Raw genomic sequence first — 27,229 nt, forward strand, 5'->3', positions numbered from 1 at the left:
AGCGGTGGTGGCACATGCCTTTAATCCCAGCACTTAGGAGGCAAAGGCAGGCCTCTTACATTGTTTTTGTGGTCACAAGATTTATTTAAAGTCACATTTTGGTTTAAAACAGTACAGACCGATGATGTCCTATAGTGTGCCATAAAATAGGAGTTTGAATTTAGACAAGATAAAAGGAGAAAATAAGCAAAGCAACATAAATGAGATGGTGTTCAGTGCTGATTAAGGGACAGCTTGTCTCAAAGGTGAGATAGAATGTCTCTAGGATTCTAAGAAACTTAAATTCTTATAGTTATTAATATATTATTATTTAATTAACACGCTATTATAGTTCCTACTGGAAGAAGTTCCTACTACTTATGCAGTATCAACACAGAGCAAACATTTATTGAGCATCTACTAAGGCCAGGGTTCCATTTTCAGATAGCTATAAAAATAAAGATGATATAGGTGTCCTTAAAGAGCAAACAGCATAGTAGGAACATCGATAGAAGTAATACAAGATAATGTGATAGGTAGGCAGCAGATGGCTGAGGAACTTGGGAAGTCTTTTCCAGAGGTTGTATTTGAACTGTATTTTGAAAGATCACCATTACTTTAATATTTTAACAAGTAAAGAAAGGGAACAGCATATTAAAATATTCTGGCTCATAAAAGTTTATGTTTTGTTTAAGAATTGCTGTAGTGTTAATATGGAATTTGGGAGGACCAAGAGTGCTATACTGTCTGAATGTCTATATCGCTCCCCGGATTTTTTTGTTGCAATCCTATTACCAAGATGAAATCTTTGAAAAGTGATTAAACAGAGTTTCCCATGAGTGGACTATGTCCTTATACAAGAGACCTTACCCATCTATTCTGCTGTGAGAGTACAAAGAGGAAAGGCGTCATCTGTGAACCAGAACATGGATCCTCACTAGATACTGAGCCTTAATCTAGTTATCAAAGCGGAGAGAACTTTTCTCTGTTATTTGTAAGCCACCTGCATTATGCTGTTTTGTACGAGCGATTGAATGAATTTGTGGAGGAATTTAGGGCTACAGAATTTATGACACTATCTACCATTAGCACAATTGCTGGTTCTTCCCAGAGGCACCCATTCCCATCTGTATTTAGGTATGGACATGTACTTGATGGAAAATATGATATCTGGGAGTTCATAGTGAAATGGCAGTATTCCACATCATTGCTCAGGGTTAGGCATGGATGAAGCCTAGAAGGATTGGCTATGCCAGATCAAAGAGGAAGAAACACAGAGGTTAACTTGCTTAGGATAGTACAATGCCACTCACAGATCATCCTCGCCCTGTTTCCAGTACAACACTCATGCTGAGGGAAGGTGCCTGGTTGTTGACGTTTTAGATTCCAGATCTATTGCGTTCCTGGCTGCTTGCAGGTTCTTTATCCCCGAGCCTCAGCTTCGTCATCTGTAGAACAGAAAGAACCCATTCCTGTACAGTCCTGAGTCTTAAACTGTCAACCTCTCTGAAGTGTCTAGAACCATGCCTGCACAGCCTATGTGAGTAATGTTAGATTTCATTATTCCCTTGATAACCAGTTTTTACGTTTGACTTTACAGTGAGTTCCCCAGTTATGCTTTTTTCCTGCTGCCTTTGACTGGACAGAACATAGATCTTTTTAGGTTGTCAGCTTGGCAGAGAAAAGGAGGAAACCCAGGAATGCTGAGTAGAACGGAAAACCTTTTGTCCAGTAGACCTACATTCAAGTTTTTATTATGTGAGTTATTTGTGGCATGAGTTTGGGCTTGTAACACAACCATAGTTTATTCTATGGGAAAGTAAAACAGTGTCTACTTCACAAATTGTTATATAAATCAAATGAAATAGTGAAAGTTCTTAGTTCATTGTGGGTAACTAATCATAATAACGGCTCTGGATTATTTTTCTGGGTTGCTATTATCCATATACTTTGGGTTAAAACAAAGCACTTCCCTAGACGATTATTTGTGTCTCTGCAGGTTGCTTTGCTCTGCAAAGTGTCATCAGAACCATGCATCTAGATTTTTAGCCCAGTTCCTGAAAACATGAACCTTAGAAGTCCTGCCTCTGAAATTGTGGGCTCAAAGAGATAGGTTTTCTTTGACGAAGACCAAATCCTTGAGTGACCTATTGCCTTCTGTCAGGCAGGTGTGGTTGCTTTGGTTGGATTTCAGTGAAGCACACAAATTACCTCTCTGATATTAGTATATACAATTTGAATATAAAACATATCATTTTGGTTGGATTGTGGAAATAGTTCATCTAATAAAGTGCTGGATTTGCAAACATAGGGATGTGAGTTGATCCCCAGAACCCATATAAAATAAAACTAAGCATGGTGGTATAAATTTATAATCCCAGCATTGGAGATGCAGGAACAGGTGGATGCCTGGGGCTTACTGGCCAGCCAATCAGCCCTTCTTGGTAAGCTCTAGTACAGTAACAGACCCTGACTGCAAAAAAAATGTGGAGGATGCCTGGGAAAGGAGTCTGCTGGCCTCCATGATTACATGCTCACTTGTGCATGCACATATGCCTGTATACATGAACATGCACACACATAGATACATCATCTTGTAAGCATGTGCCTAGATGCATAGGGGATAATTAATGAATACTTGCTAAACATTACATTATTAAAGCCACAGTTAGGCTGGTCTCCCCAGCCACAGAATTGAACACTTAATGTTAAGAGCAGGGCTGGTCTTACCTACTAGTGCCTTACGTGGTACCTAACTACAATAGATGCATAGTAAATGCTTGAGACCAAATGAAGAAGTAATGATAAAGTAGATAAGAAATAGGTGTCAACTGTCTGCTCTAAACTTTTTGCTTTCTTCTTTCCCCTCATTCTTTTCAGTTCTTCTTTTCCTCCTAATAAAGCGTCATGAATTCTTTAACTATCCTATTACCCTTTTAAGAAGATAATACTTCTTTCATTTCCTCTCCTCAAAAATGAAAAGTGACATGCCTCTATTATAAAGAAATGGCCTCAGCAACTTCTGGAAAAGCACTAGTGGTTAATAAGTTACTTTTTATTTAAATACATATGCTTAATGCTGGATTACATTGTAAAACTCTCAGGGTGATTTATGGTCTCAGTCGGCCTTAATTAACATCCATTCCAGGGGAATAGTAAATGGGAATGGCCTTCACAATTGAGGGTGAACAATGAACTCTCTGGGTGTTGTCCAATTTGTAACATGATTTACATGGAAGCAAGCCCTTCCTTTCTTGGGGTTATCCCTTTTTCATCTGGTGTTTAGGACGGGTTATATATAATCCATAGATAGGAACATTTGCTGTCAAATACATTGGCTGATTTAGAGCTAGGCCACAGAATGGTCACTATTAATAAAGAGGGAGAAAGAGAAAAAAAGATCTCATCTGAGACTTTGCAGGGATTCCAGATTCTTGCTATGTGTCATCGCTTGTCCGGCCCATGGCGGTTTTACGAAGTGACCATAATGAAAGTCAGATTGAATGCACAGGATACATACATTTAATCAACAGCCATTGGAACCCATAGTGCTGGAAGAGTTAGAAGAGCCCCGTGAATGCAAATTTATGGCAAAAGAATCCAAGGGGCGGGAGGAGATGAATGTCTGCTGAATGGTACTACCTGACACGGGACACCAAAAGACTTTCCAGAGTGAGGGATTTCAGTGTAAGGTTTGGCTTGTAAAGCTGCCAGCTGCTTGGTTTCAAAACTTGAAACATTTCCAAAACCTTGGACGAGGCACTTTATACACGCACTAGAGTAAATACTCTGGTTTTACTACCAATTTAAATGTGCTCAGTTTACAGTAATGAGCTTGTATAGGCATTACCTTGTTTATAGAAAGTGGAACAGGAAGAAATGAACATTAACCAGGACCAGTAGCAGTTCCCATTGCCTTCTCCTGCAACACGATGGCAAGTCTGGTTTCTTCCAGTTTGGGGCTGTGCTGCAACTGACACTGGTGTGTGTACCTGGCTTTGATGCCATGTTGTTCCAACAGAGTCTCAGATGCTATCCTTCAACATGCTTCTGTCAAGGCCACCTACTTAATGGTTTCTTTAAGATGACAGTAGCATAGTTAGGAATTATGGGACAGTAGATTGTACAGAATTGGGATTGTTTTACCCAAGCCTGCTCTCTACAAGTGATTTGGTCTCAGGAGTCATTTATTCCCCCTTAAAAACTATTTGCACATGATGTGATGTGGATATGGAAGCCCTGGTCTTTGTCTGCTGGTATGGTGAGTCAGGACCCTCTTTGGCCCTCTTATTGATGGGATCATATGCCAGAGATAGACAGATGTGTTTAGACTGAGAGACATAATGCACTTGGCCTAGAGAAGAAGGAAAACAAATCTAGGAGACCCTAGTGAGCACAGTGTCTAGAAGAGAGTAGACACTCAACAAATACTGGTGAAAGAGATAAGAAACAGAGAGAAGGAGGAAGGAAGGAGAGTGCTAATGAAAAGAAATCATAGAAGCCCATGTCTAAGAAACACAGCCTCCTGAGTTAAGCTGTGTTCAGATTTTTGGAAAATAAAAAGGAGAGAAGAAACCATACAGGGAAATTTTGAGGTTAATAGACATGCAAACACAGACAGGAAGGCACTGATAACAATGCAAATAGAGATTTGCTAGGTATTATAAAGAAGAAAATATATCCTGAGCCCCATTGACCCCTCCCAAGTTCTTTAGGTATGTTGCCTACATACATCCTAAGACTGTTGATGTCCAGGGTCTAGCTCCAGGTCTTTATTTTTCTATTTCTTTGCATAGCTTCTCAGACTCTTACGGACCAAGACACAGACTTATGAATATCAGTACGACACTACCAAACATCAGCACACTCCTGCAGTTCCTCCTCCACTGGGGGTAGTATTAGCAAAATGTAGAGGCTGCCCAAGCCAAGAGCATGACTCAAGCCTACAGCGAGTTAAGAGTTCTCGTAGCATAATCATTGTATATGGCTGTCAACTTTTGTTTGCTTGTTTTCATGTCCCAGACTTTCTGTTTGATGAATGGCCTTGCTTTTTCTAGCATATTTTCATGCTGAGAAAAGAAAAAGAGCTCGTTATTAAGTCAGAGTAACTCAGAATGGTGGGTCTTCCGTTGAGTTCTCCTGGGAGGTGGAGTTTTCCCTTTGTCTTCATGTTTTCTCTTTCCCTCTGTTCCCTCAGCTCTCAACCTTGAATGTCTTCTCTAGTCATTTATTGCTCTGATGTAGTTTCTCCCTCCCTGTTTCCTTGACTTTAATCTACGAACTTCTTCTCTATGTATTTAAAACATCAGATCTCTGAGATTGCTTTGGGGCCTCTTATACTTTAAAAGAACCTTATTTTAAACATACTTTTCTAGCAGTGTTTTAGTGACTTTGTGTATGTATCATTATATGGCATTGTATCATTGTGCACTTCTTCTGTTCTTTCAAAGCATTTTCACCCCATTTCATCTTTGGTCTTTGTAAATGTAGGATTAGTTGGTAACACTGAAAATTGTTTCTCCTTTGGCATGACTTCCTATTTTCTATGACTTTGGCTGCTTTTTATGTGTTCTTGGATTTACTCACTATTGTTTTTATGGATTTCCATGATTCCTGGGCCAGTCTTTCTACCCTGAGGATAATGTTGAGGTAGGGGCTGGTTCTAAGAAGCCAGAGGAAGCCCAATTCTGTGAACTTTCTGGATGGTCAGAGTTCTTTCTTCTCCGTCACACTTGAGCCAGGATGTCAGATGGTCCTCAGAAAGGGACCACAGTCAACCAAGAGGGGCTGTCAGGCCAGCAGAATCATTTTATTAGGGATAGAGTTTCTGCCTTCCACCTCCCCTGCCCTACCCCAGGTCATCCTCCCTCCTCAGTTCTTCTCTCCTGGAGTATCCTTCTAACATTTCAGCCACACTAGCCCACCAGTCCTCCCCGCTCTGTAGAGAACATTTGGAATTCTTATCTCTGCTGTCCATCTTAGCACTAAATCACAGACTGTCTTACATCATTTAACTTTCCTGAAAGTAATCTAGTCTGTGAAATATTGTTATAAATCCCAGAACAGCAGAGGACACATCTTCTGTAAGTTTTCAGTAGTACTTACAGACAATTACAGACTTAGAATAGCCCTTTAATAAACACGGGCTTTTCTCTTTCTATAAAACAAAATCTCTGCTTAATTATTCTCCCCCATTTAGTTCCAAATTATTCCATTTATGATTGTCAATTTATTTCACAGGGAAGGATGTTAGAGAGACTGTGCAGGTCACTTGCTCTTATGAGGTATTGCATTGTAAGCATGATCCATAGCTCTTCTTTTTTCAGATGTTTCTTTAAGCAAGTATTTTTAAATTTCTGTATTTTAAGAGGTTAGTAGTTGCTGCTGGAAGTAGTTAAGTTACACAAGATTTTGATTTCATCAATGAAGGAAATGATGTCTTTTAAGATTCTTTTTGTCATACATACAACTAGATCATGGACAAATATGTATATATGCATATATGCACATTATAAGTATATATTCAAATTTCAGTTTCCAGAGATTTTTGATTTATATATTGATCTTACATCCTAAGACTTTGTTCAATTTATAATCTTATTTTCGTAGATTTCTTAGGAATTTTTACATGAATAAAATGTCATTTCTAAAGACATTTTTCCAACCTGTGCTTTATTATATGTTATAATATGAAATATTATAGCATGAAAGAGAAATACTAAGAGCAGATATCCTTACAGCTGTAACTTTTACTAATAGAAAAGAACAATGCTCTGAGAATAAATAGAGAGCTAAAAGAAAATACAAAATCTAGGTTTTTCTCTAGTGGCAAATGCTGGTGCTAGTTCTAGGAACAGTAAAATAAACTCCACTCAGCACAGCAGGATGCTCAGAGGACAGCCGGCAAGATGGACCACATCCAGGACTATAGACACCATTTAACAAATTTCAAACAGTAGAAATAAGACAAATATACTTTCAGACCACAGGGGTATTGAACTAGGACAAAAAGATAGCTAGACAGTCCACCCTCTTGCAATACTTGGAGGTTAAACAACGTATTTCTAAACTACACCAGTGCCAATGAAAACAATCTCAAGAGAAAGTGAAAATATTTTGAACTAAATAAAAATAAAACATCAAAATAATGTTGAATGCACATACTAAAAAAAATCTAAGTTTCTGTTTTAGGAAAACAGAATGACGAACTATGTAAGTCTAGAATAAACAGAAGAAAATAATTTTTAAAAATTATAGCAGAAGTTAACTAAATTTTTTTAAATGATAAAATCAAAGGCTGTTTCTTCAAAAATAAATAAATAAAACAATTAAGAGTACCAAACAACCAAAATTATAAATGATAAATTCCAAATTACTGTATTGGGAATGAAAAAAAGAGGCTACTATGCCCATGGACAGTGAAAAGATAATTTAAATGTATTATGAACATCCATGAAATCACAAATTTGATAATTTAAGTGGAATGAAAAAATTCTTTTAAATTCACACTCAGTCAAAATTTAAACAAGGAAAAATAAATTTAAATAAGCCTAAATGTATTCAAGAAATTGAACTGGTAATTAATAAACTTAAAAGCATCAAATCCAGATGTTACCACTGGTGACTTGTATCAAACATATAAATTCTTCACATTCTATTCCATAAAGTATAATGAGGGGAACATTAATTTATTTTATAGGGCTATCATTATACAAATACCAAAACTATATAAAGATTCTATAAGAAAAAAGAACCACAAAGCAGACCCTTATGAGCATAGCTGCAAAACATTCAACAAAATATTAGCAAATTTAATCAAATAACATATAAGAGTAATTAGACACTCTAATTACTGTGTGATTCATGACCATATTTCAGGTATACTAGACTATCCAAAGTATGATTAATGTAATACATCTCATCAATGATCTGATAAGGAAAATAAGTTGTATCATTACAGAAAGAAAAAAAGTACTTAGTAAAATCTTTTGTCTCAAGACAAAACATCCCTCAGTAAAATAGGGGCAGAAACAGAATGTCCTTAACTTAATAAAGAATATTTATATAAAATGTAGAACCATCAGTATGTTTAATAGTGAAAAACTAGATACTTTCATTTTAACACTGAAAAAAAAAAAGGCAAGATGTTCCTTATTGTCATTCATCTGTAATATTGTAATGAATTCCTGGTTAAACAGTGAGCTAAGAAGAAGAAATACAAAGTATATGGACTGGGAAGGAAGAAATGAAATAATTATTGTAGAATCTCTAGAGTTCACCTCAGTCCAAACATGAAGCTTCCTAAGACCAGCAAGAGATTACTACAAGGTTGCAGGAACAACTTCATACCACAAACAAGCCAATGGAATTTAACATTAAGAACAACACACAGTATCAATGAGGGAGCAGAGGTGAGAGAAACTGTCTTTTCTTCAGTATCTTTGTGAGAAATATAAGCCACAGTTTAGCTTTTGATTTAGTAAATCAAAAGAGATCTAAACAAATGGAGGAACAGTGCATGGATAGGAAGACTTGGTACATTAGAATGACCCTTCTTAACTTGATCTGTAGATTCAATAAGATAACAAAAGTTCTAGTAAAGCACTTTGTAACCATCAGCAATCAGATTCAAAGGTGGATGTGGAAAGGCTAGCGTTATCCAACTTCAATACTGACTTATTAAAAAGAACTAGTAGTGAGACAGTGTTACACAAGAAAAAAGCAAACAAAATAACTTAATATTTATAAAGATAAAGGTAATGGAGCTAAGGGCTACACTGACGAATTCATTACAAATGAATGACAGTAAGGGACATCTCATCTTTTTTCAGTGTTAAAAATGAAAGTGTCTCTAATGCCAGGTTTCTTGCTAGTCCCATAATGGCTGCCTCAATCAAAATATCTCTTTCCTTGCTCTCATCTCTGTCCTTCTTCTGTCTTGACTATCCCATCCCCTCAAGTTCTCCTCTCCCTCCTCTTCTACTTTCCCATCTTCCCCCAATCCCATACTCCCAATTTTGTTAGGCGATCTTGTCTATCTCCCCTTTCCAGGTAGGTCTATGAATGTTTTTCTTAGGGGTCACCTTGTTACTTAGCTTCTCTAGGATCATGAACTATAGGCTCATTATCCTTTGCTTTGCAGCTAGTATCCACTTCTGAGTGAGTACATACCATGTTCATCTTTCTGGATCTGGGTTACCTCACTCAGCATGTTTTTTTCTAGTTCCATGCATTTGCATGCAAGTTTCAAGATAGGACTTTTTTTTAACCAATGAGTAGTACTTCAACGTGTAAATGTACCACATTTTCTTTATCCATTCTTCTTGAGTGGCATCTAGGTTGTTTCCAGGTTCTAGGTATTACAAATAATACTGCTATGAACATAGTTGAACAAATGTCCTTGTAGTATGATTGAGCATCTTTTGGGTGTATGTCCAAGAGTGGTATTGCTAGGTCCTGAGGTAGATTGATTCCCAATTTTCTGAGAAACCGCCATATTGATTTCCAGAGTAGTTGTACAAGTTTGCATTTCCACCAGCCAAGCCAAGACCCTAAACAATAGAGGAGAGGGTGCCCGAACTGACCTTACCCTGTAGTGAGATTCATGGCTATCTTAAATGTCACCATAAAACCTTCACCCAGCAACTGATAGAAACAGAGGCAGAGACCTGCAGCAGAGCCCTGGGCTGAGCTCCCAAAGTCCAGTTGAAGAGTGGGAGGAGTAAGAATATGAGCAAAGAGATCAAGACCATAATGAGGGTGCCCAGCATTTGGGAGGCAGAAGCAGGCAGATCTCTGAGTTCGAGGCCAGCCTGGTCTACAGAGTGAGTTCCAGGACAGCCAGAACTACACAGAGAAAACCTGTCTCAAAAAACTCAAAAAGTGAATGCTTGTACATTTACAAAGAAATTAAGTGATAGACAGGGAGTCAGATATCTTTTCTATTTTGAAAGCCCTCTAAAGTGGGAAAGTCCACAGCTTTCCTTACATCCACCCTGAAATTCATCACGCCATAAAGCAAAATTTCCTACTTTTAACAAGACTTTAAGTTGAAATAACATGGAAACCTTAAATTAAGCATTTTTGGCAACAGGGGTCCACATTTTAAGTTAGACTTTGTGTTGTTTTATTTTCCACAAATTCACATTTAAAGGATGCTTTAGAAAAAGGAAGGTGTTGAGCCATTTATTTCTTCATTCAAAATATTTGTTTTGAAATTATATAGTAAAATAATAGGCACTAATCAAGGACTTGTAACTGTTCGATATTTTTCTTTTAAAATTATTTCAGATCAAAAGAATTTGAAAAACTAGTGTTAAATCTTTTCCCAGATTCTCTAGATGTTCTCATATTCCAAAGTAAAATATTAAAAAATCAGGAAATTGACATTGATATAATATTAGTGTCTAACTCTAAAGTTTTAATCATATTTTACCAATTGTCTCATTATCTCTTCTCTTCTTTTTCCCCTCTGACCCAGGAATTAGTCCATGGTGACATGATGAAACATTTGCTGTGCCTTTTTGGCTCTCTATTGTTGTGTTTATTCTTTGTTTGTTTTGACTCTTTACTCTTTGGGAGGCCCGCCACCTAGCTCCCAAATGAATCACACACAGAGACTTACTCTTGTGAATACCTGGCCTTAACTTGACTTTTTTCTTGTCAACTTTTCTTAAATTATCCTGTCTACCTTTTTCTTTTGGGTTTTTACCATCCCTATTTCTGAATTTCTTTCTTTACTTCTTACTCCGTGACTTGCTGTGTAATTGGATAGCTGGCCCCAGGAATCCTCCTTCTTCTTTTCTCATGTCTCATCCCAGATTTCTCCTTCTGTTTATTGTCTTTGTCTGAAAACCCTGCCTATTCTTTCTCCTGCCTTGTTATTGGCTGTTCAGCTCTTCATTAGACCAATCAGCTGTTTAGGCAAACAAAGAAACACAGCTTCACAGAATTAAACAAATGCAACATAAAAAAATGCAACACATCTTTTCATCATTAAAAAAAAAGTTCCACAGTATAAACAAATGTAACACACATTAAAATAGTAGTCTACAACAGTCCTCTCCTCCTTTATGACGTTGGCACTTTGAAAAAGCATGGGCCAGCTCTTTTGTTGGGTGTTGTTTAATTTAGATTAGCCAGGGTTTTTGCTGATTAAATTCAAGTTGTATCTTTGGGGGAAAACACTTCAGAGGAGAGCTCGTGTCTCTTGGGCTTCACATCAGGAGCAAACAGATGCCAGTTTGTCTCATCACTTCTGCTCACAGGATTGATCATCAGATTAAGGTGGTGTTTGCCAAGTGTACAATGTAAAGTTAGTTTTCTGAAAGGGAGATTCTTAAGACATGAAGAAAGGAATATTCAATTTTTCATTAAGAATTTTCCTACTAATTTTATCAACCACTGATTTTGTTCCTGCCATAGAGATATTGCAAAATTTAACAGCTGCTGAGCTTCTAATGCCCCTGTTCCTTCACACATGTTACTTGGAATTTGACTGTAAGGAATTTTACCTATTAATTACTTATTCATTAAACCATATCATCAATATCATCAGATTCCCTTGTCATTCCATGGGTAACAATCTGTTGCTATCATTATTTATTTGAATAACAAAGAAGTTCTAGAAATAAAAATAGAAACACTGAAACTAGCAGCTTAGTCCCAAGAAAGTAGAACTAGTGAGCTAGAGGAAGTAACAACTGTGACACAGAGCAGCGAAGGGAACAGTGTAGACATTGAGTGTGGACTATGAAGGAGGACACTGCGTTCTAGAAGGAGAGTTAGAGCCCACTATTGGCCATTGGGAATCCCTTCATAGTATCAATACTTTGTATACCAAGAAAAGTAGTCACATTTACCTTCTGATTCTAAGGAATCCTTTCTAATATTTTAGCAAGTTTTTACATTTTTAATTACTTTTTGAAAAACTTAAGAGTGAGACTATAGAGATGATGAGAACAAGATAAGAGGCTTGGTGAGTAAAACCGGTATTCTATATTGACCTAGGTATCATAGTCAACGGAGGTAAACACTGCCTGTGAACCCAGTCACCTGCAAAGTCATGTGTGAGTCTAGAACATCACCCTCCTCTGAAATACTGAGTCCAGATTTTTAAACACAGCTCTGCCAAGTTGCATTTGGTCAGGGCTCTGGTTCTTCTTGTCCCTGTGTTCTCACATTGCCATCTTCCTGAAATGTTCCAAGGCTCATCATTTTGTAGAAGAGATGGACACCTTTTAATATTATAATTAAAAGAGCTTTCATTTTTAATTTTATAACTATTGTATCAAGTAAAGTTTTATTCATAGATACCATAAAGATAAGAAGAATTATCAATTATCTTTCTATGAAAACAAGATACCCAGTGCCATGGTAGACTTCTTACACATAGACTTCTTACACATTTCCTAAGTAATTAACTCTTTCCTATTGAGTGATTTTTATTTTTAGCTTTGTGGGGAGGGGCACTGTTGATTGCTAATAACCTTTTTTCAGTGTTGGGGATCATACACATGAGGCAAACATTCTGTCACTGAGGTACACCCACAGGCTAATTCTTTTATTAGAGTTTAAGAAAATCTATATTGGAGACTCCTAGTCAAACTTTTCACTAGATAGCCCTTTAAATCATCACTGAAATATACAAAGTATGCCTGTGTCTGTGCCTCCACCTTCTGTCTAACAATTGTGAAGTATCTTTCTCTGTTCATTTCCCTCTATCCCTTGATAAAGAAATTTAATTCTGAATTCTTAACTGTATTCAATAAAAATACTCAAAAAATATGACTAAGGTGATGCCTCTGAAATGTTTTCTTGTAGTATGGAGCGCGGGACCCTTTGTTCCGTCCCGCCTGGCTAGCTTACACCCGAAATAATAACACAGAAACTGTATTCATTTAAACTAGCCTTTTATTGGCTAACTGCCACATCTTGATTAACCCATTTCTAATAATCATACTGCCTGGCCCATTATATCTAGCCTCTTATTGACTAACTCTCACATCTTGATTAACTCATTTCTAATAATCTGTATTCACCACGAGGTCATGGCTTACCAACATGAGTCTAACCAGTGTCTGTCTTGGTCAGGAGAAGCATGGCATCTGCCACACTTCCCTTCTTCCCAGCATTCTGTTCTGTCTACTCCACCCACTTAAGGGCTGCCCTATCAAAAGGCCAAGGCAGTCTCTTTATTCAACCAATGAAAGCAATATAAATACAGAAGGGCCTCCTACACCATTTCCCCTTTTTCTGTTTAAACAAAAAAGAAAGGCTTTCACTTTAACATAGCAAAATTACATATAACAAGATAGTTATCAAACAAGAATTACAGTTATAATATTTATATATATTATATATATATTTATCTTTTATCATAACATATATATTTTATCTTTTATCATAACAATGGAAAACTATAACTGTAACTATCTATCTATTCTTCAACTCCATCAAAGACTCCAGAAGGATATAATATTACTTAAGTAAACAAGAAGTAAGCAACTTCCAAAACTCTAGAAATGATAGAGACATCTTGCTGCCTATACAGTTACCCAAAGTTCTTTTGTACCTTGGGGGCATCCATCTTCAGCCTACAGGCCCATAGTATCTGGCAGACATTTCCATGAACCTGGAAATTTCAAAGACAGTTCAGTCACTTTCTTTTGTGTCCTGCAGAATGTCTCGCAGACTCTTGCATGAATCAGGAACCTCAAAGGATCATCTCACCTTTAGGCAAGTTCAACAGTCCTCTCTCTGCAGGTTCTTTGTGTCCAGTTTATGCAACAGTCCAGGCAAGAGCAGTTTCTTGCCCAAATGGCTATCAAACTCCATAAGGAGCCTCTTCGATGCCCATCTTCCTCTTGAAGTAGCTGGTGCTGCCAGAGCAGACGTGTCTCATTGTTATGAAAAGCCCTAAGTTATTAAAATATTTTAAATGCCATATTCTGTAGTCTTTGAAAGATATGAAGAATGACTATCTAACTGAAATATATCTTTATATATCTAGAAAATCTAACTAACATGACTACAAGCTTGACTATTATAGATGATTATCCATTAACAATCTATATTTCCTAATTATACATTACATTTTTTAAATGAACTACACAATCACAATACCTTAATCAAGATCAGAAATACATATACATATGAAAAATTGACCTTAAATTTATATCAATAAAGCAAAATCCATACCAATGCTAATTATTCATATCTATATCATATCTCCCTTTAAATGTAAAAGAACATTTATAAATAATATTTGGGAATATGGACATAGTTTTCTATCTCCAAACTGCTTCGTGCTATATGGGGGTGCTGTTAATCAGGTCTTTCATAGTGTATCCTGTTTGCTAGGTTCCTCTCAGTCAGCAGTTGAGTAAAGTAAGTTTTTGAGGGTCTTCACAGCAAGCTTTCAGGAGGGTGTGGTCTATCATACCATATTAGTCTAGAAGCAATCCAGAGGGTCTCATCCTCTGTGAAAACATCATATCCTTAGACCCAAATTCTGAAGTCAAGATAGCTTTATAATATACATGTTGGATTAGCTTAGCAGATCACACAATGAAGTGTCTCTCTGTATTTAGCTCCTTCGCAGTCAAAAATTTCAAAGAAAACACAATAAACATAATCCAGACTCTCTGTGAATTTTTCATTTTTACGTGACTTATTTTTTATGACTTTACTCTGTCTCTTTAAAGACTTTACCCTTTTTTTAAGCATTAACTTTATGACTTTTTAATACTCTTTTTCTTCTCTCTCTCAAGCCTACGTATGTTTATCTATCACTATGACCCATTTAGAGGTCTTTTATGTCTGAATCTGAACTATTGCATTGTCTTTAATTCTCTACTGACTTGAAGAGCTTTGAAAATATTGAGCAGCTTGGTTGCAGCTGCTCTGAATACTGACTCCACCTCTCTCCAATTTCAAAATGGTGGACCTACCATTTCTGCTAGCTCTGGGGCCACCAGGTAGGAGCCACACTCAGCACTTTAACTCTTAAGAATGAGCTTTTTATATGAGTTACAGTCAAATCTGCCAGGCAGAGCACTGTGTAGCCTGGAAACATCTCTCTCTAAAGCAGCAGAAATCCGCCATGCTCTCCTGCTTGTGCATGCCTAGTAAACCTAATCCCACCACCTGCCCAGGCAGGGAGCGCTGAGTCACAGGCATGGTCTCAGCCAGTTCCTCCCAACCCTAGTGGGCACAGAAACACCCGGGTCCCACAAATGTCATTGAAATGCTTTATAGCTGGAGTTCACACTGGCAGCAGGGCCCAGGAAGCCTTGTTTTAAAATGGTTCGGCTTTTTTTCTGCTGCTATTGCCGAGTCAGGAAATCTCTCTGCGGCATGCCCCAGCAAACAGCAAAAGGCTGTGTTAAAATCTCTCTCTCTCTCTCTCTCTCTCTCTCTCTCTCTCTCTCTCTCTCTCTCTCCATTTTAAGCCCTCTCAAGTTTTTAAGTGGATTTAGTACATCACGTTGAGGTGCCAAACTGTAGTATGGAGCGCACGGCCCTTTGTCCCATCCCGCCCGGCTAGCTTACACCCAAAATAATAACACAGAAACTGTATTCATTTAAATACTGTCTGGCCCATTATATCTAGCCTCTTATTGGCTAACTCTCACATCTTGATTAACCCATTTCTAATAATCTGTATTCACCACGAGGTCATGGCTTACTGGCATGAGTCTAACCTGTGTCCGTCTTGGGCAGGAGAAGCATGGTGTCTGCCACACTTCCCTTCTTCACAGCATTCTGTCTGTCTACTCTCCCCACTTAAGGGCTGCCCTATCAAAAGGTCAAGGCAGTCTCTTTATTCAACCAATGAAAGCAATATAAATACAGAAGGGCCTCCTACACCATTTTCTAGCTTCTTGAAATATCTGACTGTAGTCAGTGTAACTAGAAAACTGAAGGGTAGTATGCTATGGTGACTTACTCATTTCTATACAATCCCATGATCTCACTGCTTTTTTATTTTTGTTTTTAAAGCCTTAACTGGAACTCTTTGGTGAGTGGTATTAAAATCAATCCTAAGGTAATGAACTAGTACAGTGTTTCAAGATCCAGAGAAAGGGAGATGACTTTAAATTCCTCTTATAAATTTGTTAAATATTTTTAAAATGATGAATGGACTTAGAAGTGCCAATAGGAAGAAAGTTAGTTTTATTCTATTGAAATATAAGTAATTTTTTTTTTGCTAGTGGGTAAAGGCACTATCTGCCAAGCCTGACTTTCTGAGTTTGATCCCTAAAACCTACATAGTGGAAAGAGACAATAGACCTCCAATAGGTTGTCCTCTGATCTCCACACACATGCAGCAGTGGGCACCCATATATCCCCAAATGCATAGGCACGAAAATAAACAAATGTAAAAAAATTTAAAGTAATTTTCTATTTGATCTTTAGAAAACTTCCAAGAAATAAAGTCATGCAATCTTAGAAATACACTCCACTAGAAAATTTAAAAACTAAACTTGAATCCAGTAGACAGTGTTGTTATTTGAAAAACTAAGGAATGGGACACTTTGATGAGCTCTTTAAAATCCTTTCAAATGTAAGAAAAGCATTCCTCTAATAAAATCTTAGACAGCTTGAAAGTTCTAGAAACTCTTTGGTTTTGCTAACATGTGTGGCTTATGACTTGTTTAACTCGGTAGTTAGACTAGGTAGCATAGTTAATTCTTAATTCAAGAGCTGACTATAATTAGGGAAATGCTTATTCCAGACATATTCAGGTTCCTTGAAGATTCCCTAAGTCTTGCAACAGAGAAACTGATTTGAAAGTTCTAGTGATTATCTCTTTAACCCAGGGTTTTACCCCATAGATAATGACCAGAAATTGAACTACCAATACTGTTAACCTTGGTGTGGGATCGTACACAAGATGCTCTGTCTTTCTTTGTTTATTCATGGATGGACACTCTAATTGGTCGGATGTTCACTGAAGTTAAGATTCTTTATCTTTGGATGAAGCAACTGATAAGAGAAGATACTCCTGCATTAGGAGTAAGACTGGACTTGGTACTGTTTTGAATGTCTTTCAACACTTCAGATTCTATATGTCTGTCCCAATAGGTGTATAGGACTGATATTACTATGACACCTCCATACTGCTGAACCATTGACGGGCTTCTGATCTCCCATATCTCATATCCCATTTTGTTGTGTCGTTCTGTAGATCTTTATTAATAATGAATGGCAGAATTCAGAGAGTGGGAGAGTGTTCCCTGTCTGCAACCCAGCCACAGGAGAGCAAGTGTGTGAAGTTCAAGAAGCAGACAAGGTAAGTGTTGCTTAGAAAATTCCCTGTGGAATAACCACCAGTAACAGCAAAACAACGGATATGTGTTCTAGATGCTACACTTAGGTGCAAGCATCACTTCTTTGATGACAGCAGGTAGTTTTTCTATATCGAGTGTTTCTCTTAATTGAGCCTCTTCTTTAATTCACAGGTGGATATAGACAAGGCAGTGCAGGCAGCCCGCCTGGCCTTCTCTCTTGGTTCAGTGTGGAGAAGGATGGATGCTTCTGAAAGAGGACGTCTGTTGGACAAGCTTGCAGACTTGGTGGAACGGGACAGGGCAGTTCTTGCAGTAAGTAAACTAAGAAAGCAGTTATGTTTCTACTCCAAAATGACCCCTCAACTACAATGTACTCTGTGAAGTGTTGTTGGGTAGGGGAGTTAATGAAGTCTATAGTATGGATATGAAATATGAGAGATCTTTGGGGAGCTCTTCGTGGCAGTTTGAAGGAAAAAAGCCATAGCATTGCATCACTGCTAAGGATCTTCCTTCTCATTTCCTCACACCTCCCACAAGCAAAGCAAAACACATCCACTTGACAAGCAAAACAAAAACATCAGGAACAGAACCTCCAGGCTGTTTGCAAAAGACAAATGCCAAGCGGCTTTTTTTTTTTTTCAAATCAAATAGGAAAAGAAGGATGTGGAGCCTCATGCATTCTACTCCATTTGTTCTACCATGTCCTATAATTATGAGACAGATTGCCACTTCGTCTCACTAGAACTATCATACACTCACAGCACACACAGGAATGTCTTCTGATCTGGTGCTTTTGGTTGTTTTTGCTGTTGTTTTTTTAAAATAAAAGTTACTTTGAGGACTGTACGTACTGCTCTTCCAGAGGACCTGAGTTTGGCTCCAGAACCCAGATAGGTAAGCTCATAACTCCCTGAAATCCAGCTCCAGAGAAGCAGCTCTCTAGCCTCTACAGTCATCTTTATTCATGTGCTTATACCCCTCACACACACCACACACATTTCAAATAAAAAGAAATATTTTCTAAATAGCTAGTTTCTTTGAGAATGAAGACTTTCTGAAGCTAAGAACCACTTAGGGATGTAGGCAGTGTATGTCATCCATCCTTGGATGGTCCTCTGTTGGTTTTGGACTCCATTCTTTTCTCTGCCTTGTAGACCTTGACTCTTTGTTAGCTAACTACATTAGAGAATGTATTGTCTAATTTGTGAACTTATAAGTGGTCTTAGAAGGACTGGGAAATTATTGACTTTTCTCTTATAAAGTGAGCCAGTGTAGAGTGACAAGTAGCAGTTAAAAATGAGCTTTGTTTTGTGGAATAAGTAGGGGAACTGTGCCGTCAGTAATAGTGTTATTTAACTTCAAATGGAAAATATTTCAGGTTTAGCTTTGTCAGTAATTAAACAATTTTATACCAGTACATGTTATATAATGTCCTGTTACAGAGAAACATGAAATTATAAATATTCATTTTGTTTATTTCATTTGTTAAACTTCTAACAGCCTAGTATGTCTCAAGTGAAAGTAGTCTTACTTCATTGTTCCAGTGATCATTGTTTTTGTAACAGACTTAATCAATTTAGAAACATGTCATTAAAATAATGTTTATAATGTAAAGCTGTTTATTATTGCTATTTTTATAAATGGACCAGATACTTTACTCTTAATAGATAATGGTTGTTAACATAAATGTTTACAAAAACCAGTCTTTAAATTGTTAAAGTCTGGGCTTCCCCAGAGGAGATCTTGTTTATTTGGTGGTAATAAATAAGCTTGCTATGCACCATGAATATTTCACTTCTCAGCAGGGGTCTTGGCAGCTGTGTAGAACATTTTATATCCACATTGAATGCATACAAAACCGACATCCCTGCTTCTCTTTGTGGATTCGAATTACTAGTGCACTCTCAGAAAAGATCCCCCTTCCACTCTGACCATTAATATAACAGAAGGTGGTTTGACAAGCAGAACATTTCTTTATCATCAATTAAAGAAGCGTTGTGTTTATATATCTGGACAGTGGGTAAGGAAAACACAGGAACAAGAACAGCACGTGTATGTCCATTGTGGTCTTTTACTAGTAACTCAAGCAAGTCTGTTAGGACGGGACACCTTCCTGTTTGGGAAAGCAGAGGTGAACAAGTGTGCATCACCAGTCATGTCTAGCTGTGTTCCCTCTATTCTTTGTTTCTTCTTCTGTAGAATTAGACTCACTACAGTATATCACTGCCAAGTTCTGAGGACTTAATTCTTCTCTGTTTCTTTTCCTACAGACCATGGAATCTCTAAATGGTGGAAAGCCATTCCTCCAAGCTTTTTATATCGATTTGCAGGGAGTCATCAAAACCCTGCGATATTATGCAGGCTGGGCTGATAAAATTCATGGAATGACCATTCCTGTAGGTATGTGAAACATGAGTATATCAAAGAGGAAAATGTGGAGCTCTGCCTAAAATACTTCTCCAAGCACAAAGAGCAGCCAGATACAATGTAGCTATGAGACACTTGTGGCAGCTTAAACTGAGTATAGGGCCAAACAGATTATGTCACTAATCCTGACAACGTCCCTCTTTATGTGTATAGATAAAAGCGTGGAGAGCCACTTAAATCAATTTATCAGTCAGCTAGGGAATAACATGCAGAGATTAGCTAAGAGCTAGGTTAGATCCTCAGGACTGAAGTGTTTGGAGCAGAAGGGGATTCAGTAGAAGGAGATCTATTTTAGCAACTGGATGGAATAAATTTCATAGGAAAGAGACCAAATGAAGGGGACATGAGGACTCACCTCATGGTAGTCAGTCTAATAAGACTAAGCTAGGGGGATCCTGAGGTAAGACTAGGTAAGAGAGGTCATAATTACTTAGATATTTATTCTCAGATTTGTTCATCCCATTTCCATTTGTCCTTTGTAATATCATAATTCAATATCAATTTGATTTCATTGTTTTTTTCCATAGTGAAGTTCAGAATTTAGGAAGGCTATGTGGTCTTTATGTGTTACCTGTGTTTCTCTGCAAAACATCTCCAGTTTTTGTTTTGCATTATAACACAAAAATAGTAATTATTTGCATAGCACTTGAGCATGTTAAGTGTTCTTTTACATTTAGGGTATATTTACTCTGTGATTCTTTAAAACAAACTATAATTAAATAGTGTATGCCTAATGAGATACTGAGAATTTAGTGTCTCAACAAGGTTACTTAACTAGTAAATTTCGGGTCTAAGAACCAAACTGTGTGTTCTTTGAATATAGATGAGCAATCAGGTGTAGAGAACAAGTATCTACCTTGTTTGCCTTGAAGGACAGCCTTTTGCTAGAAGAATTTGGAAAGTAGAGAAGAGATGATCATTTTTTTTGAACCTTCAACAAGATGCCATTTCCTCTTACTTCGGAGTTTTGCTCACCACCCTCTATTTCATCTCTCTTAGGACCCACAATTAGCTGCTACTGTTTGATTCAAAAGGGCTCTGGTGCTATTTTCTTTATAACACTATCCATTATTCCCTGGCCCACACTCAGTAGAGCCATTCTCTCTGATCATAAATTCTGTGCTTTAACCCTCCTGTGGCAACTCCTACTTATGATGATTAATAATAATAATTACTTCGATTTATTGGATACTTTTCTTTTGTTCATTTTTTATCTCTTCTGTTGTAGCAGCCCTGAGAAGTATAATTTCCTCCTTTTTGATCTTTGTGACTCAAAGCAAGAGTTCTCTGTTCCTTCCCTGCCCTTTCTTCCTTGTGATGGGAATCAAACTTATTTATAGTTTGCTAAGAGTGAAAGAGGAGTTGTGGTGCCCTACTTTCCTCTGAATGACTGTTGATTTTATTGATTTTATAGTAAGGAGGAAAACAGAATCCATACATTAAGCAGAATTTTGTTACAAAATGGCTTTATTATATGCCAACATATAGTAAAGGTTAAAAACTACCTGGGTCATATGTAGCTATTTATCTGTTTCAATTTTACTCCAGTTTTACCTGTTAAACTGAAGACTGAGCTAAAAATGCAGATAATGATCAGACGCAAAGCTTTTGTGTTCAGTCAACTCACTCTGGTACCGTCAATAGTGAATGCATGGGTGAAATCTGAAATTCTGTTTAATCATAGTGAGAGTGAGGGCTGTTTGCTGAACTCACTTGATAAGAACTGGGGTAGTTACAGGAGCTAAATGGATGGTGGCAGGAAGCTGTGAAGTCAGCTCTTCTTAAGGAACCTCTTGAAGAGAGAACCCAAGGGACCCATAAGGCTGATCTCACTTTATAGACACAGGAATCAATTGCAGAAGAGAAAACTAACTTCTTTTCAAGACTGTGTAATGAAAGAGTGATAGATCTGAAATCTATTAATGGAAGACTCAGGAACATGTACTATTACTTCTTAGAATCTACCAGTAGATTCCTGGAAGAAACAGTGTTAGTGCCACGTCCTGCTAATGTAAAGTTTCATTGTACGGAATCTGTACTGTGGCAAAATGCTCAGACAGGTCTTCATAGTGTTTACATACACTGGAATCTACTAGGGTGCAGAATGGATTAGTTCTATGTTTTTGGTCTAAATGTTAACTACTTGGATTAGTTAAAAGTTTGTTATCTTCTCCAGAGTAATTCTAATTCAGTCAAAGGCCCTAACCCTGAGCTATACCCTCAACCCCAGACTAATTCTGTGTGAATGTTAGAGACAGGAAGATGGTGCCCATTCACTGAATTATGCTGTAGATTCTTGTGTTGCTAAAGAACTCATTTTATTGATACTGGCTACAGAAGACTCACTACAACTATTAAAATGCCATTGGTTGTTATCGGGAACTTGGGATTCATATCACAAATCTCATTTCTGACACATGAAGATTTTTTGGCTATAATTACATCATTAGGCTTTATTTTATGTGCAGGATGTGCCATAAAATGAGAATAAAAGCTACATTAAACATTTTAAAGTATTTATAGTCTCTGCTTTTAAAAGCAATGTTTTCCTTGAAGGAATTACCCAAATATTTAAACTTTTAATTAACTAAATATTAATATCTCTCTGTTTTCATCTCTCTGTCTCTATCTCTCTGTCTGTCTCTCCCTTCTCCCCTGTATAATTTTATCAAATTCCCAACAAAGAACATAGGGAAGTGGCTTAATTTTCACAAATATAAGAGATTTATTCTGTACTCGCCTCCAGGACAAAGTCTTTTCTTAATGTACCTACTGTGTGTGCATACTCAGCAGATATTAATGCACTGTTCAACCAGGTTCATAGCACAATAGACTATCTAATTGTAAGGTTCTTACATTCTTCATGACCAGAGGGTTCAGAATCTATTCAGCAAGATCACAGGGTGCTTTGTTTGAACATTGAAGTGTGAGAGGCACCATGCAGCATCTAGACAGCATGGGTAGCCTGCAAAGCTAATTCCATATAGTAGTAAGTGAGTAGACTTGTTTTATTTTATTTCTTAGATTTAGAGAATGTGTGAAGAAAAATGTTACTAACCCTTGAAACTTGTCACTTGATAATTATCCTTGAAATGAGGCTAGCAAGTAACTCGGTGTTCATTGCTAAGGAATGAGCCAACCTGGCAAATCAAACGATTGATCTAGTGATACTGGGAAAGATTTGGCTCTCAAAGGACTGGCTCCTGGTGACCCTAATATAGATGCTTGGGGGACTTGTAGCAGGATCCTGATAACTATGAAGGGCCTCTAAATGCCCTCAGTCCTTCCCAGGGGGCCTGGTAGAAGATATATCTTTCATGTTCTCCAGAAATCACAGCTACCTAATTGAGGGTGTCCTTTGGACAGGGCCCTTTCTTTATTATTTCCATTCAGTGTTTTCTTGAAAAAAGTTCAAGATCTAAGATACCCCGTGTATCTTTATTTAGGACTTAGTGAAATCAGCTGTGAGGACTGGAAGAGTCAGTACCCTCTCTGTGCCAGCCCTTAGCTCCATGTGTATCAAATCTATGAACAGATTATCAGGTATATTTTATCCTCTATAACTCTCTTTCTCTTAAGACACAATTATCAGGTCAAGTTACTCCCCTTAATATCAGCTTCTAAAGCTATTATTGTTTACATTTTCCTTTCCTTATTTTCATTTTTCAGTAGCTTTCAACATCACCTGATACCTTTACAATCTTGCATGTGTAGGCTGGAGATGGAAAACCTATGAATCCCTGTGTTGTGCTCACATGAATGACTAGTGAATTTGCTTTGAACTACCTGTTTCCTTCAGTTGTGCTAAAATAAATATCGAGATCTTCAATTCATCTTCCCTTTACTTCTTGCAGTAGTTTGTCCTCCTCTCAATGATCAATACCTCCCTCCAAATCAGTGCTTTATATTTAGCTACTTGAGTGCATCACCTTAGCTAAATTATAGTTTAGTATGGGAGCTTTCCTTGCCAATGGAATTTTATATAGTAATCATCAGTATTGTTGTTCCTCATGGAAATCCTTTCTAGAGAGTGCAGTGGTGGCTTGTCCTAGCACAGCTGATGGTATCTTTTCAGAAAATTCATGACTTGTCTCATACAGAATTGGAATCTTCTTCCTCTTCCTCTTCCTCTTCCTTTCCTTCTCCTCCTCCTCCTCCTCCTTTCCCTCCTCCTTCTCTTCCTCTTCGTCCTTCTTCTTCTTGTGTGTGTGTGGTGGTGGTGGGGGGGTGTTAAGACAGGGATTCTCTGTGTAATAACCCTAGTTGTCCTGGAACTAACTCTGTATACCAGTCTGGCCTCGAACTCGTAGAGATCCTCCTGCCTCTGCCTTCTGAGTGCTGGAATTAAAGGCATGTGCTAACACCGCCCTGCAGTCAAGTTGAACTTTAAAGTACCACTTGAACTAAATATTGCCATCCTAGGGATAGTTTCTACATACCAGCTCCCTGTCCCACCTGCACAAAGCCTGCCTGCCTTTCTTTCCTCCATTTAAGACAGTACATGTTAAAGAAGCCCAAGAGACAAGGTGAAGATTATTGCCACAATGATATGGCAGTGACCAGTTACCTTGATAGTCACAGTGTTCCTCAAACACCTAAAATAATGAAAGACCCAAAAGAAAAAGAGCTGAGGTTTTAAATTTGAAGAAAAATTGAAAATGGTTAGTATGTTCATCCTTAAATATCATTAAACATATCAAACAGAATTCAAAATTAGAACAATTTGCCATTCTTCAGCTTTCAGATTGACTAAAATTCAGATATTCAGAAAACTGATTAAAGAGTAGAAACTGTAACATGTTGTTAGAATTTTTTATAACTTTTATAAAAGATGATTTGGCAAACATTTAATAAAGCATTAAAGACACATATACTTTAATCAATAAATCCCAAAGATATACTAAGATACATACCTTTGCGTTGTCTACAGCAAGTAAGGAGTAAGCAGAAAGCCACCTGATAACCCTCAGGAGAGTTCACCGCAGTCCTGTTTTCGAGCCCAGGACTGAGTTGCAGTTTGCTTTACATGAGAAAGGAGAGGGGGAGGCAATAGCTTGATTGCACTTGTGTGAGAGGCTCCACATAAACTTTCCTATAAGTGAAAGTTCCTTAGAGAAATGAAAGCCATAGATAGCAGCTAATTTGGAGAAGAAGGACTAGAGATCAGGGAAGGGTGGAGGTGGGAAGGTGGGGGAAGGGGATGAGCAGAAAGAAACTTTATTTAAAAAAACTTAATTTTGAACTTAGCTAAAACAAGCCTGGGTGATAAACGTCAGTGGTTAAGATGTGTTGAGAGACAAGGATAAACAACTTAATGAGTCATTCATCTTTGTCTCACCCACACCCTCCTGTCCCCACCTTCATCCCATCTCCAATAGGGAGGCTTCCCTGAGTATTAGCTGTAGGTTCACTTTCCTTGGGAACTGAGGGCTCTGCTTTTGACAGACAAACCATTCATGAAGTGACCAGAGGCCAGCATCAGAAGTGAAAACGAAGATGTGGTTCAATTATCTTTTTAAACGTACCCAGAAAAAAAAGCAACAGCATTTTCCTAAAAAATTTGGTTTGGGCTTCCTAGATCATTATTCAAACTGCCTACTATTCCTACAAGATAATCAAGGCTGGTCAGTGTCTCCAGCTATTCCTCCAAGTCCCTAAGGTACAAGGGCATCCTCTTGTCATGCCTCACTGAGGTGGAACTTTGGGCCTGCCTGTGTTCCCAGGACCCAGGTTGTGCCTGTGACAACTGCATTGCATGAGAGGGAATATGTCTTACTTTCCTTCCTCACACTTTCCAGGTGCCTGGAATAAAAAATGTTCTCAATAGCATTTCGCTTAGTGGCTTTTAATTTTGAAAAAGACCCAGTAAGCTGTTTAAAAGCTTGAGGTACTTTAGCATTTAAAACAGTTTAACTATTCTATATGTATTTAAGATAAAATTGAGTTTTTAATGTGTTCCAGTTTTAAGGTTCCTCTTTCATGACTGCTTTGCCTATCTTAGGTTTGTTTCATTTTGTCATAAATGTCCTCTCATCTGACATTCTGTCCACGCGGTAGGTTTATCTGTAGCCACCCCCACACGAACACATACCAAATACCAGTGTTGGTGCATGGCGAGTAGTATGTACTTCAACTTCATTTCTGGCTTTCACTGAAGGACCTAAGTTTAGGGAGGACCTAAGTTCTCCCTCTGAATTTTTCCCCTAACAGAAACCGTTTTGTGGAGTGATCATGCTTCTTGTTTTCCAGATGGAGACTATTTTACTTTCACGAGACATGAACCCATTGGAGTGTGTGGACAGATCATCCCAGTGAGTGTATCTTCTCACACTTCATATTTATTTTCATTTGACCCAATTCTCTTAAAGCCACATAAAACATGGTCCTTGGTGATGTGTGTTTTCCATCACTGGGAAGAAGAACTCGAGCTCATGCTGTTGACATCTCTCACAGCCTCCCTGTAAATGCTTATTTGAACAGGTGAACAGTGTTTCGGGCCTATTACCACGAGTTGAGTTCTCAAGTCACGAATTCTCCTGATAAAAATAAGCAAAGCAAAGTACAGTGTATGAATAACCCACCCTTGGTTATGAATGTCTATCTGCTTATGGGAAATTAATGTGGGCTTGTATTTGCTTGTTTGTGTTTCGTCTTGCCAGCATATTGTTTTATATGGTCTCTTAATCCCTTACTTCCCACTGTCTGTTTTCACAAGAATCTAGAGAGAAGATGCTCCAGAAGTCACAGCAGTACAGTTAACATCACAATCAAAATTGAAACCATTCCCTGCTGTTTTCTGTCTTGTAAAGAAAAATAGATGTAGTGACTAGTGTTTGGTTTGGAACACTAAACACTGTCCTTCGCTCTCTCCCATACACACCCTTGGCACAATACAAGGCGTCACCCAAGCTTCTAACAGTACTGGCTCATAGTTCCAACTGGGATTTCAATAGGGAGGGGTACAGGGGGTGCTGACATTAAATTCTCAATATAGATAAGACAAGAAGTTTTCTCTTGCAAAACAGAGGAAAGACTCAAGGATAATCTTTGAATTTGGGACCAAAGATTCTTAGGGGCTTATTAGTATTTGTTAAATGATCAATAAACTCTGGTTTATTCGTGACCTTCATTAGAGAATGAAGAAAGGAGGAATCCCCCTCCCCTGTGTCTGCCACCTTCTCTGTAAGCATCCTCAGAGTGGCAGCTTCCCTCACAAGACAAGAACGCCTGTCAGCCCCTCCCTCAATTACTGCCTCCAAGATTTACACACTGTAGATGGAATTAAAACATCACCAAGGACTCCTAAGTTTATAAACAACTAAGGAGGAAAGAAATTGGGTGTTTGGTGAAGGCAAGACACTTGTATATTTTTGCAGCTTGCTAGAGCCAGTGAGAATCCTTCAAGCATGGCAGCTGAGGCTTCAGGCCCAAACACAGTGTGGTCAGGGGCTGAAACCAGAGGATCAGGAGTGCTGTTTTCTTCCTTAATGAAATTATTAATGATACTTGATAGTTAGGAGTCCATGCCT

The 27,229-nt window shown here is 37.9% G+C and overlaps 1 protein-coding gene across 1 annotated transcript in view; it reads left to right on the forward strand.

Annotated features, from left to right (window-relative positions):
* Positions 1-27,229, forward strand: part of Aldh1a2 (aldehyde dehydrogenase 1 family member A2) — an 81,497-nt gene that overhangs the window by 22,913 nt on the left and 31,355 nt on the right. Inside the window, exons 2-5 of the mRNA XM_048424040.3 lie at positions 17,171-17,275; positions 17,445-17,585; positions 19,544-19,673; positions 25,950-26,011. Of these exons, the coding sequence (XP_048279997.1) occupies positions 17,171-17,275; positions 17,445-17,585; positions 19,544-19,673; positions 25,950-26,011 (438 nt within the window). The remainder of the gene's footprint in view (positions 1-17,170; positions 17,276-17,444; positions 17,586-19,543; positions 19,674-25,949; positions 26,012-27,229) is intronic.

This window comes from Myodes glareolus, chromosome 4 (genome assembly GCF_982192425.1).
Source record: "Myodes glareolus chromosome 4, mMyoGla1.1, whole genome shotgun sequence".
NCBI classification, from domain to species: Eukaryota; Metazoa; Chordata; class Mammalia; order Rodentia; family Cricetidae; genus Myodes; species Myodes glareolus.